Source organism: Dromiciops gliroides, chromosome 3, assembly GCF_019393635.1.
Source record: "Dromiciops gliroides isolate mDroGli1 chromosome 3, mDroGli1.pri, whole genome shotgun sequence".
NCBI classification, from domain to species: domain Eukaryota; kingdom Metazoa; phylum Chordata; class Mammalia; order Microbiotheria; family Microbiotheriidae; genus Dromiciops; species Dromiciops gliroides.
The window spans coordinates 537,434,974-537,448,878 of NC_057863.1; the positions used below are offsets into that span (position 1 = coordinate 537,434,974).

At 37.0% G+C, this 13,905-nt stretch overlaps 1 protein-coding gene across 1 annotated transcript; it reads left to right on the forward strand.

The window, feature by feature from the left end:
- Nucleotides 1-435: 435 nt before the first annotated feature.
- On the forward strand, nt 436-10,534 carry REXO2 (RNA exonuclease 2). The gene is made up of 7 exons (XM_043992591.1): nt 436-1,379; nt 2,658-2,741; nt 6,691-6,768; nt 7,375-7,486; nt 8,361-8,469; nt 8,807-8,860; nt 10,105-10,534. Exons 1-7 carry the CDS (start codon nt 1,236-1,238, stop codon nt 10,232-10,234), a joined length of 711 nt encoding a protein of 236 aa, XP_043848526.1. The 5' UTR covers nt 436-1,235; the 3' UTR covers nt 10,235-10,534.
- The last annotated feature ends 3,371 nt before the right edge of the window (nt 10,535-13,905 follow it).

Below are 13,905 nucleotides of genomic sequence, written 5' to 3' on the forward strand. Positions count from 1 at the left end.
CTGGAAAAAGTTTAGGAACCTTTCTAGACTTTTAAGTTTCCTTATGGGTAAAATTAGAGGGTTGGACTACAGGATTTCTAAGGTTACTTTCAGCTCTCCCTAGGATCCTTTCCTTTCTTTTTAGCATTTTATCATCCTGGTTAAACAGGAACTGCAAAACTTACTCATTCTTAACTTGCTTCAAGTCACATCTAAGGTGCCAGTTATTGCTCCACTTCCACTTAGTTGGGAGTGCAACTTTATCAGTTTAAATATTGTATCCCTCCAAGTAGAATGTACTTTTTGAGTTTGGAGACAGTTGTTCATTTTACATTTTTATTCCCAGGTCAATGCCGGGGACGTGACAGGCATTTATGTACAAGAAGGGCACGCAGGATGAAGATGGGCTTTGAGATAATACTCTTTGAGGATGTCTTCTTCTCAAATTCTTTTCATATCTGGGGAAGCAGCAAATGGACCCATGAAGCTGATGAGCTGCTGCAATCCATGGCAGCTGGGCTATAAAAGAACAGCTGCTGGACTTGAAAGTAACCCAGCCCTGACACTTTATAACTGTGCGACATTGGGACAATTACTTCACCTCTTTGTCACTCATTTTCCTTTTCTGTAAAATGGTAATAAGACTTGAAATACTAACCACAAAATGTTTTGAGGAAAGGACTTTGTAAACTCCAAAAGGGGCTCAGAAATGAAGTTATTATTAACAATTTCAAGGTATATTGACCAAAGGCCAAAAGACAAAAAAACTCTATACAGCTTCTTTCTCATTAGAAACAAAACAAAACCCTCTTAATTTATATTTGAAAATAATCTTCTAAACCAGTAGCATATTTGGAAGGGAAAAAAGGACTGGCCAGACCTGAGAACTTTCATGTACGCATAAAATGGTTCCCTTTGACAGCCAAAATGCAGAGCAGACCTCTAACAGGCTCTTTGGACATCTTTTTAGATACTAGCTAAAGCGAATAGTTGGCCAGGAGAAATACCCACGTCCAACTCCCTCAGGAAAACACGTGGCCGGAGGGGAGTCGTCGCGGCCCTCGCGAGACTCCAAGTTCCAGCATCGCCTCGGACCAAGCCCGCAAGTTCTGCAGCAAGTTGAGCGCAGTGCATGCCGGGACTTGTGGTTCCTCTCCCTCAGCCGTCTTTTTCGCCCTTTTGCGACGTTTCGCGACGGCTGCGCCGGCCGGCAGGAGGTGGCAGCAGCTGAGGCCGTGGTGGCTGAGTGCCGGCTGATGAGAAGAGGCTTCCTAAGCTTCGGGTTGTTGCGAAATCTGGCCGGGAGCGGGGGGCGACTCGGGGCGCGGGGCCTCCGAGACGGAGCGGCCATGGCGGCGGGGGAGAGCATGGCGCAGAGGATGGTCTGGGTGGACCTGGAGGTGAGGCTGCCGCGGGGCAGGGCGGGGTTCGCGCGCGGTAGTGGCGGCTAGGTCTCGGGTGGGGCTCTGGCAGGAACTCAGGATGGGAGGGGTGGGGTCGGCCGGACAACCTGGGACGGAGGCCCAGGAAGGTTGGTCGGAGGGAGCGGTGGTCACGCCCCTGGTGGGGTGGGGGCCCACTGGACTGGGTGCGTGGCCTGGAGCCCCCCACCCGGCGTGGGCACCTCCCCGAGGCCTCGCAGGCGGGTGTTGGGGGGAGGGGGCATCACTTCTTGGCGAGTGGAGGATGTTGGCTCTTTGCCTGATTCTGACCTTTAGCGATCTGTCTGAGCTCGATTCCACGTGGACGTCTCCCACGGGAGTTTTCAGTCTAATCCCGCTTGTAGGCTACAAATTAAAAAGATTTGGGAGGTTCTTTTGTGGAATGAATTTAAGTAAAAGAACGGGCCCCAAAGCAGTTCGTGTTTGGCATAGTGGCATGCATATATAAAACATGCATATATAGTTATGAATGTGTATGTGTATATAACATGATATTTATCAGACATTACGTAAGACAGTGTATGATATAACCTAGATGATGGACGTTTATATAATGTATTGCCTGTGCTTTGTATAACATTATGTAGTCATAATAAGTTGTAGGCTATAAAATAAATAGATCCTAGGGTCTTTTGTGGAATGATTTTAGGTAAAAGAACAGGTCAAAAAGTAGTTTGTATTTGGCAGGGTAACACGGGGTAGAAAACACACATGCAGATATGCGTGTGTAGACATGTATGTAAGTTTTACATATAGGTATAATATTTGTGATAAGTAAAATATTATGTGATGTAACCAAGATGATGCATTACACAGTGTATGTTTATGTGTTGTTATATATTATATAGTAATAGTAACTTATATAGTAATAATTAGTTGTAGGCTATAGATTAAATAGATCTGAGGGCCTTTTATAGAATGAATTTAGCTAAAAGAAGGGGCCAAAAAGCAGTTTGTGTTTGGCAGGGTAATATGCATATATAAAACATAAATGTATGTAGTGGGTGTGTGTGTAGGTATGTACGGTGTATATGTATAACACACATATATAACTATGTGTACATGGCATGATATTCATATGACAAGTTGTGTAAATTATTATATACTATGTAACCTAGACAATGCAACATGTTTGTCTATCTTGTATAACTTAAGTTACATGTTTTACATTTATACTTTTGCGAATTTTCCACATATACATATATACATATATATGTATATATATTATTGTTGCAGATGACGGGATTGGACATAGAGAAGGACCAGATCATTGAAATGGCCTGTCTCATAACAGACTCTGACCTCAACATTTTGGCTGAAGTAGGTGATGACATTTCCTAGGACCATAGAGCATTAGAACTGGAAGGAACTTTAAGAGATCAGCTCTTTCAATCTTTTCAATTTGTAGATGAGGACAGTGAGATTCAAACTTGTTTAAGGTGTCAGAAGTGTTTAACTTGGATCTGAAACCCATATCCCCTAATCCCATTCCTTAATTTTTTCTATCATATACCATACTTGAAGCCTGTTGTAATTCAAGTGAATTGTTCCATTTGTTTTAACAGACTTTTTGCACCCTTACTTTCTTGAATGACTGTTTTAGAATTTTACCAGAACCAAAAACCATTTATATTAAAATGAATAATCATAACTGATATTTATATAGTACTTTAAGATTTGCAAAGGGCTTTACATCCATTATTGTAAGTGATCTTTACAACAACTTTGTGAAATATGACAGGTAATTCAGATTACAAGCCCATTTTACAGATCAAGAACTGAGGCTCAGGAGGGTGAAGTAACTTGTCCATAGTCACACAGCTAGTATGTGTCTAGGTGGGATTACATTTGATGTAATTAGGGTTTTCGAATCTCTCTCTTAATTGGAACATTAAAGAAAACAAATAAAACATGCTAACTTCATCTTGGCTACTCATGAAACACTTAATAAGAAGAGACTGTGATTCGTAGGTGGTTAAAATTTCCTGACCTTGAATAACTTTGTCTGACTTTCATAATGTCAGCAGTTTTTGTGGTCATGAAGAGCACTAGAATAGGAACTGAGTAGGTATGTATATAGGGGAGAAGTGAAAGGAGTATTATATGAAACACTAAAGAGGTAGGCTTAATTAATATACTTGTATGGTCTTAGACAATAATAAAACTTTAGAACTGGCATAAGAACTCGGCTCTCCTGACTTAGGGTACTGCTTTTCACCAAACTCTCTATACTCCAGATTTCCAAATTGAGATATTTTAAGAGTAGTTACTGGCTTCCCCAGAAGGAGGAAAAGGACAACAGAGGATGTTTTAGATATGTAACCACCTATTCAGTGAATAGTATGTATTCTTTCCGGTTTTTAAATTGAAAGAAAAGGAAGAACATTTAGAGTTTAAGACATAGTTCGAAAAAAAAAAAAAAGACGTAGTTCCATCTGTAAACCCTAGATCATGGCTGTCCTTGCATTTAATATAAAAATTTGTTTGAGTTTCAGTTATTCATCTGCCATTCTAATAATTTCCAAAATGGTAACATTGTTTTTTCCGGAAATCAATAAAGAATAATCAGTCACCTTTTATGAAAGTCTTATTGTTTGAATTTATTTACTTTGGCTAAAGAAAAACTTTTCCTCTGGGTTGTCATTGTAAGTACTGACATCTTAATGAACCAGTTGGTGGTTTTATGTCCAGGAGGAAATGGGAATATGCACACACATTTATGTCTCTGTGTATGTGTATTCAGTGTGAGATGTGTTTGGCATATAACAACACATGGAACACAAGTCAAATTAGGGTAAGTGACAGAAAAGGAGCTCAAGAGTTGTTAGCACTCCTAAAAATGGCAGGTCTGTGGATAGTGTCATTGATATATTAGTGCTGGCCCAAGAATGAACACTCGGTTCAGTTTACTATTCCCAACTAATCCTATCTGCATAACCAGTATAGTTTACCAAAAAGGAAACACAGAATGGGTTTATAGAGACTTACTGCTATAGCCATGACTTCATCACTGATTATTTTCTTTTCATGATTTGTCAGAATTTGTCACATTCCAATAGAACGAAAGTTCCCTTAACTACAGGAATGGTAATCAGATTTTTCTTTGTTCCTGTGGTGCTCAGCACAGTGCCTTGCAAGGCATATTGAGTTGCTTAACAAATATGAATTGAGACTGTTGCTGTGATTTTATTGGTATAAGGAACTCCCAATTTATTAACAGACTTAATAAATTTCTATTTAAGTTGTTTAATTGAATAAGAATATTGCTTGATTTAATATTTTGGAATCTGATTTTGGAATGTTCATCAGGTCTACACTAAAAGTTTATTTTATTTTATTTTTTTTTATTTTTTCGGGGCAGTGAACTTGCCCAGGGTCACACAGCTAGTATAAAAGTTTATTTCTTCATATTTGGAAAAGTTCTAAGTACCTTGACAATTTATTTCCTTATAGCAAAATACCTGGGCATATGATCTAAAAAGCATGTTTTAGGTCAAAACTCCAAAAAATGTTTTCAAGTTGCCTATAATAATAGGAAACTTTTCACCATTTATTTAATGATACTCTGGATTTGTAGAATACTTTTCTTTTAGAGGGATTAAAGCACTCTCATATCTAAACTTTGTTTTATCCTGTTAAGGTCCCTGTAAGGAGGATAGAGACTTTTTTTATTATTTCCATTAGACAGATGGAGAAACCGAAGCACAGAGAATAAGTGGTGTGTTTAGGGAGCCAGGTCTCCAATACACTGTCACAACCAAGTTGTCTAATAACTATAGTAAGCTAATTAATTAAAGATTCCTTTTAAAGTTTGAGTGAGTTATTTCTTCCTCGGGGAAAAAAAATTGATTACATTATTTTTTTAGACTTACTTTTTCAAACACTGTTTTTTCAAGTAAAGAGTTTTTTAAATGAATCTCTCTCCTATTACTCTCAACTTTGAGTATATGTAAAAAAAAAAACCCAAAAAACCAAAGCCCTTAACATATAGCTGCATAAATTCAGCAAAATAAATACACACATTAGACATGTCCAAAAATATATATCTCTTTACATTCATCACTTCTTTTAGGAGGTATTTCATCTTCATTCTTTTGCACTCAGTTCTTGCATCGATCAGAGTTCTAAAGTGTTTCAAAGTTGTTTTTCTCTAAAATGTTATTAATGTATAACTTGTTCTTTTATTCTGTTCACTTTGATCTGCATCTGTTCATAAAAAGGCTTCCTGGTTTTCTCTGAAATTGTACATTTCATCATTTCTCCTTGAACAGTAATGTTCCATTACATTCATATATTACAATTTGTCTAGCCATTCCCAATAGGAGGACAGCTTCTTAATTTCTAATTTTTTCCTGTTACGAAAAGAATTGCCACAGATAGGTTTTTTTTGAAGGGGTTTGGGGGGCAGGGCAATAAGGGTTAAGTGACTTTCCCAGGGTTACGCAGCTAAGTTAAGTGTCAAGTGTCTGAGGCCAGATTTGAACTCAGGTACTCCTGAATCCAGGGCCGGTGTTTTATCCACTGTGCCATCTAGCTGCCCCACAACAGATATTTTTAAACATACAGATTTTTTCCTCTCTTTGTTTTCTTTGGGATATTAGCCTAATAGTGGTATAGCTAGATCAAAGGATAAGGAGTATGGTAACTTTCTGGCCATGATTCCAAACTGTTCTCCAGAATGGCTGGTCTAGTTGGACCCAACATTGTAGTAGAGTACCTGTTTTCTCACAGTCCTCTCACAATTGTTAATTTCCTCTTCTTTCATATTTAAAGCATTTTTTCATATGGTTGTTGATATCTTAGATGCCTTCCTTTGAAAATTGTTCATAAACTCAGACCATTTATCTATTGAGGATTGGCTCTTTTGTTTGAATTAATAGCTTATGTAAAATTGGTATGAGACCTTTATCAGAGAAGTTTGTTGTGAAGATTTTTGGGGAAATTTTTCCCCCACTTAATTTTTACTAAATTAGATTTGTTTGTGCAAAAACTTTAAAATTTTATATGATCAAAATTGTCCATTTTATTTTGTAAAAATTATTTAAAGTTTATTTTTAATTTAATAAGTAAGCAAACAAAAACAAGCCAAGTAAAAACTGTAAACCAAGGAATAAAATCATATATAAACCCTTAATGTATTATGATATAAATTTTTAGTGAAGTAGAACCAAATGTTAATTTTGTTCCATGTATACCTCTGAGTGTCTGTAGTTCTGTTACCTTTGATTCTGTTGATTTTTGGTGATTAATAATTTTTCCTTATTTACAGGGTCCTAACCTGATTATAAATCAGCCAGATGAGTTGTTGGACAGCATGTCAGAATGGTGTAAGGAACATCATGGGAAGGTAACATTACCAAATAAAAGGATTACTGCTTTTTAGGGAACAATAACAAGCTTATTGTTTCCTCATCTGAATCCTATACCATTGCTGGATGGTATAAAAAAGGGTTAGAGGAAGATTACTTGGCAGCCCTGGGAAACTAACTGCTTGCTTGTTTACTTTTCATCTTTGGGAACTCTCGAGAACATCTCCTGAATGTCCTGTTTCTCTCCTACATTCAGTCTGTCACCAACGTATTGTGGATACTCAAGTATTACTGAAGTCAGTCTTTTGGATAAGGTTAGACTTCATCTTTGAGAGAAGAGGGAATGCTGCTCTTCTGTTAATAGTCCTTGTCCGCCCCTACCCCCCAAGAGGTTAATTCCTTGGATTCTGAGCTCCATCCTTTTTGACTCAATGGAAATACCATTAACAATCTCAGGATTTGGAGTGGATTCTTTGAAAGAAAATTGGTGAAAAGTTGGCAATTTCAGTTTGCTTTTTGAGCTCTAAATGCGTTCCGTCTGTTGGTTATGTTTGTCCATTTTAGAAGTGAAGTTTCATTCCTCGATGCTTTTGAAAACTGACTTCATGTATTTTTGATGGGGGGCTGGGGATTCTCTCTTGCAGTCTGGTCTTACCAAGGCAGTGAAGGAGAGTACAATTACACTGCAGCAGGCAGAGTATGAATTTCTGTCCTTTGTACGACAGCAGACTCCTCCGGGGCTCTGTCCACTTGCAGGTAAAATCTAATCATAATGTATACATTGTAGAAAATGATTCTTCATTATAAGGTAGTTCATAAGACTGCAAATTCAGAGAGACCAGGCAAAATCATGTCTTCCTAATATCCTAACTTGGGTTATATCCATTTCATCATGGACATGGATATTAAAATAGGCCTTGAAGTTTATTAAATCTGAGAACATAATTCTTACTCCATAGTATTTTAAAAGACTTGACATTCCCAGAGAGATCAATGTTACTTGAGACATCTGTGGGAATTTGTCCATGTATATTGATGTGATAACATCACCCTCAAGTTTTTTTAAAGAAAGGTTTGTTGTTGGGCCCACTTTGATGTTTAATTCCTTTCCGATCAAAGCTATTGATGCTTTTCTGAACATCCTCACTTAAAATCTAATGCTTTCTAATATTGATCTTTTGTTGTATAGCGAACATGAGTATGGATATGATTATTACTAGATTTGTAATATAAATGGACCTCTGGAGACTTGGTGATAATTCACACATATGATGTGGTCTTAAAAGCAATATAACTGATGTTTGTATTATGTGTGGGAACTATAAATTTAATGATTTATTTCTATATAAATCAGTTTAAAAAGTCATTATAAATGAGATGGCTTGGCAGTGCAGACATTTGCAGTAGAAATCTTAAAATTAGGAGCCACTGATCTGATTTGGAAATGATGAGCTACTTCAATTTTTTGTTTTTGGTTCATTTTCATTTCAAATACAATTTATAATAAATATAATGCTTTACAGGTATAAACCACATACACATTTTTCTCATTTGATTTATTAATTTTCTTTTACATTATATTTTATCTTGCTAGAAATACACAGATGCAGTATGCTTTGTGTTTTTCTAGGAAATTCAGTTCACGCAGATAAGAAGTTTCTTGACAAATACATGCCCCAGTTCATGAAACATCTTCATTATAGGATAATTGATGTGAGCACTGTTAAAGAACTGTGCAGGTAAGGGATATATTTGGGATTCATTAAGTAGCCTCATTTAGCATGTTTTAATTGGGGATAAGAGGTTGGGGGATAAGGTTGTAGAGCTAATTGCTAATTTTTGTTTCTTTCTGTGATTTTCCACTAGCTTACTTTAATTTATCTTAGGCTGGTGTGAACAAAAAGAAAATAAACAAAGTCAAAGATAATACATGTATAAATGGGGCAGTTTCAAAAATCATTCAGAACCCAAATTCCTTTGCCTGATAGAGTTCTTAGTACTAATAATTGTTTGGAGGTAATTATTCAGTATATTTGGGACAGTTGCCTTTGAAAGTTCCATTTCTGCTGTATTCAGACGCTGGTATCCAGAAGAATATGAATTTGTACCAAAGAAGGCTGCATCTCACAGGTAAGGCTTGATATTTTGAGTCTTAGCAAACATTTGGCAATCTATCACATATTTGACTTCCTGAAAATATGACTGAAGAATTCACTCTGCTACTACTTTTCTTCTGAAATAAAATTTTATTGGCTTAGAGATAATATGGTGTTAAACTTAGCAAGAGTTTTGGTCAAGAGACTTGTATTTCAGAATTTGGGACAGTATTATTAGTTCAGTTGTACTCTGGGATTAGGACATTAAAAGGTTTTTCATAAAATCCCTGTGCAGTTTTTAAACTAGAAACAATTTTGTAATCTTTGTAAAAATAGAATGAAGACCCTATAATTGACAGGGACTTGAAATCTACGATTTATAGGATTCTGTTTACCATCTTGTCCATAGTAGTTATTTTTTTTTATTTGTCACAGGGTTTGATTCAAGGCATACAGTTGTGTAGGATAGTTGTCTTAAATTTTGATATTTCTGTCACATTGCCTCCTAAGTAGTGAACTTTATGAAGACCCTTTATGTGTAATGTACTATTCCATTTAATTCTTTTGTTCACTAGCTTCTGAGGAGGGGTTCATGGCTTTGAAATAAATTTAATAGCTGACATCTTGCACAAATGCAGTTGGTTAATGGGCTTATGTAGATTTCCAGCATAGTTAAAGCCTCTTTATTCAGAAACTAAATTTTAGTCATTTAGAGCTTAGACAAGGAGCCCTCATGTAAGCAAAATGGACTCCTGAGCCTCTCTCAGTGCTTCCTGCAATAAAGTTTTTGCACTCAGGAGAAACCTTTAGGTACTCAGAACTTATTGACCATAATATGAATGATTTTGGTTATCTGTTTCCCATACAGCAGCAAATTAGAAGAGAAATAAGTAAGGCTCTTAGATACAGACAGACTAATATAAGAAGTAACCATGAGGGAAGGCACAGATACTGTATTGTAGGGCAGTGACTAATGTTCATAATGACCTGATGTCATCAAGAAAAGGTTAAATTTTGTTTAGCATGTTTTATCTAATAAGGTAGGATTGTACCTAGTTTATCTGGAAACACACTGATTTGAAGCATATCCAGTCTTGATTGTGCTGGATAAACAAATGAAAAATTGACTGTAGAACTGTTTTTGATAAAGTAGGTTTTATGTACATGTGTACGTCAGAATAGAGTTGGGATTTGTTTTGTAAGTAGATGCTTACATCATGCAAAGTATTTCAGATTTTGTTTTGTGCATTTCATTAAGCCATATATGCTTATATTTAGGGCATTGGATGACATCAGTGAAAGCATTAAGGAACTTCAGTTTTATCGGAATAATATCTTCAAGAGAAAAACAGATGAAAAGAAGAGGAAAATTATAGAAAATGGAGAAAATGAGAAGACTGTGAGTTGATGACGTGTCTCATGCTGCCACATTACTCCCTGGATATGACTTCTGGGGATTTTTGTTCACCCTAATTGTTTGGGAAAGCATCTCCATTCATTTACCTTGCATCTTCACATAGTTCAAGCAGACTGAGTCTGAAATACAGTTTTTCTAAGTTAGGGCTGTGAATCTGTCATTTAAATCTCAGCAGCTCTTTTGTTTCTAGGTACCAGGTCACTTATGCCACTTGGTACACATCTGCATCTGCTTTTAGACCAAAACACTTTTCTTTTGTTAAAAAATAAAACTAGTTCAACTAAAATGCAAGTTTTTTTTGTACCTTCTATTTCTTTACAGTGGTTCAAGATGCTTCCCCCCCATTAAATGTTATACTACCTTGTATTTAACATGTCTTTCAAAAACATTTGCAATGGACCAAGTTAAAAAGGGCTGTCACAGACTTGTTCTGTATTGCATTAGGAGGCCAGACTAGAACAAATGGGAGAAAGTTATCAAGATGCAGGTTTTTGTTCAATCCAAAGGACTGCCTTAGGAGAGGGCATTTAATACTGGAGGTATTTAAGTAAAAGTTGGATAGCCCTTTGTTAGGGATAGTGTAAAAGGGATTCCTATCTGAGTTAGGTTGACCTGAATGATGGATAAAGTTTCTTCCAACTTAGTTCTATTTTTCTGTGATCCTCTGAAAATAGCACTATGATCACTTACTGTAATAAGGATAAATATGTACAGAAAGAGCACAAGACTGGAAGTCAGGTGAACCAAAGTCGGTTACCACTTCTGCTCTTAACTGTGATCTTGACTTTAGACATCTCACTTAACCTCCTTATGCCTCAGTGTCTCATTTGAAATAAAAATCCCTCCCCCCCCCAGTACTGTTGTGAGATGAAAGGTGAGAAAAGCACTTTGCCCTGAAGAAAAAAGGTGTTGTATAAGTAATGTGTTACGCCTATCTATCTCATAGGATGATTGTGAAGACCAAATGAGATAATTATGCCAAATGCTTTGTAAACCTTAAGCTGCTGTGTTTCTATTATTGTTATTACTATTATAAATCTAAGTATTAGTAGTACCCTTCCCACATACTCAAATCAGTTCATAGATGAATGTATACCTTCGACTCACTATTTAATTTTTCTTAAAGCCTAAACTTACTAGGTTTAGATTAAACATTAAATTTTGAATGATAATCTTGAGTACTTAAGCTTGCTATTCTATAGCAGTTTCTCATGATTCCCTAATGGGGCATGTGCTCTTAGAGGAGTCTCTGAGAAAGCAAGATTGCTCTGTGGCAGGTTAGGGTGAAGTTAACAGGATGGTCCTGTAATTAATTCTTCATTTATCAGTCTGCTTACATAGAAAGCATTCAGTTTCAGAGTGTTGCTATTAGTGATTTCAAAGGGAACTCCTGAAACTATGGAGGAGCTCCTCTGAAATGAACTGCAATGCAAATCTGTTTTGATTATGTCCATGTCCTTAAACAGTATCAGAATGTCTGCCCAGAGGGTAATTTGCATTTGATTTTTTTCCTGCTTGCACTAAATTACCCCACATGTTGTAAATTTAACATCATCCAAGTACATTTTCCTGCACTAAATCAGGAAGGGAATAGGATGGTGCTTTGGGAACTGTGAAGCCTAAAATTCTAGCTGTGATGTCTAAAATCTAATGAGTGGTCTCCTTAAATTAGAACTGTATAGCACTAATCTTTGGGTATTAAGTATTTATTAAAGTATATTAGGGGTTAGTAAAGAGAAACATGTGGATAAAGAATGAGATCTGTCTATTCTCCCTACAGCCCTCCTGTTTCACAGGAGGCTTCTGGGAGAAGCTGCGGGGAAGAGGGGTCTTTTGTTTTCCAGACTTTGGCTTGGCGGCAGGGGCAGGCAGAATAGGGAGAGAAGACAGATCTCATTCTTATTTTTGTTTTTGTGTTTTTGCGGGGCAATGAGGGTTAAGTGACTTGCCCAGGGTCACACAGCTAGTAAGTGTCAAGTGTCTGAGACCAGATTTGAACTCAGGTCCTCCTGAATCCAGGGTCAGTGCTTTATCCACTGCGCCACCTAGCTGCCCCCGACAGATCTCATTCTTTTGTTTTTGCAGGGCATTGAAGGTTAAGTGACTTGCCCAGGGTCACACAGCTAGTAAGTGTCAAATGTCTGAGACTGGACCTAGCTGCCCCCAACAGATCTCATTCTTTATCTACATGTTTCTCTTTACTAACCCCTAATATACTTTAATAAATACTTAATGCCCAAAGATTGGTGCTATACCTTTCTAATTTAAGGCGACCACTCATTAGATTTTAGACATCGCAGTTAGAATTTTAGGCCTCACAGAACCATCAGTCATTACCGATTTCATGCCTGTGAGGAAGACCTTTTCTTTAGCAGCTTATGTTATCAGTAAAAATGATTGAATAGAAATGCCTTCTTTTACCTTGTGCTAGTGTGATGGCCAACTAGTTACTGTTTCTGTTATATAAGGGCTGATATTGTTTACTCTACATAGTCTTTGAAAAACTAATGAAAAGCAATAGGCTGTTAAACTAGTAATTTTGTAATTAAGTAAAATTCAATCACAGCAATATTTTGCTTGCTTAATGACAGGATGAATATCCCAGGTATCTACAAATATTTTTCTATTCTTAGGAAAGGAAACTTCAATAAACAGAAGGTGCCAAACAAGTCAGATGATAGATTAGTTTACTGTGGCACCCTGCTATAGACTGTGGGTTGAAAGGGACAAAGTCTGTTTCAAGTTAATGTTAATAAGCATAAAGAAAAAGACATTAAATTGGTCACATGATCAGACCTAGTAATACCATTTGTGGTTCATTAAGGAGCCTTATTGAGGGTACAAAACTGGAAGGGATCTCAGGGATCAAGCTGGTAAAACCCCCTCATCTTACAGATGAATAAACAGGTCAAAAGCACAGTATGAAGCGGAAAGTGCTAAATTTGGAGTCAGGACCTAGGTTTGCCACCTAGTACTTGTATGACCAGTGTGCCTCCCACAGTTTGCTCATTTGTAAAATGAGGGGCTTCAATTAGAAGATCCCTGAGGCCCCTTCTGAGCTCTTCGTCTATGATCCTGTAGGATATCAAGCTGACACCATTTGCTCCTTTTTCAGATGAACTTTTAAACTAATTATCAAAAAATGCTCCATAGAAAAGGGACGGAGTTGTAGCCACAGTTCCACTGCACTACTGAAATAATTGTGGCAGAAATAATTGTCAGCTCTCAAGATCAGGTTGAATGGATACATTTTGGTTTTTAACTTGATCACCAGGATAACTTAGGCAGCTTTTATCACTAAGAGGCCGCTTTGTTCATTTTCTGCTATTTGGAGAGAATGTATCTTTTGGGTAGATGGGTGTCCTGGAAAACTGGTGAGGGAATGTAGAATGTTAAAGAAGGGCAGGGTACAAACAACAACAGAACCCTACACGGTAGCTGGAATCCCAGGGGATCCAGAATAGAAATCACTATCCTCCGTGGCAGTGGTGTTGATCTCAAACAAGAAATGAATCCCTGTAGGCTGCATATCGACTTTAAAAAATCCCATGTTAATATTACCTGTCTTATTGGTTTTTTAATTAATGTTGTTAAATATTTCCCAATTAGATTTTAATCCAGTTTGGACTTCACTCTGCGGTGTGTGGGCTGCAATGACTGCA

What these genes read in the sequence shown, in the direction of transcription:
- REXO2 (XM_043992591.1), top strand. Translation starts at nt 1,236, where the DNA reads ATGAGAAGAGGCTTCCTAAGCTTCGGGTTGTTGCGAAATCTGGCCGGG. An exon ending in TGGTCTGGGTGGACCTGGAG is followed by an intron (nt 1,380 to 2,657) that starts GTGAGGCTGCCG and finishes TTATTGTTGCAG; the next exon opens with ATGACGGGATTGGACATAGA. An exon ending in ACCTCAACATTTTGGCTGAA is followed by an intron (nt 2,742 to 6,690) that starts GTAGGTGATGAC and finishes CCTTATTTACAG; the next exon opens with GGTCCTAACCTGATTATAAA.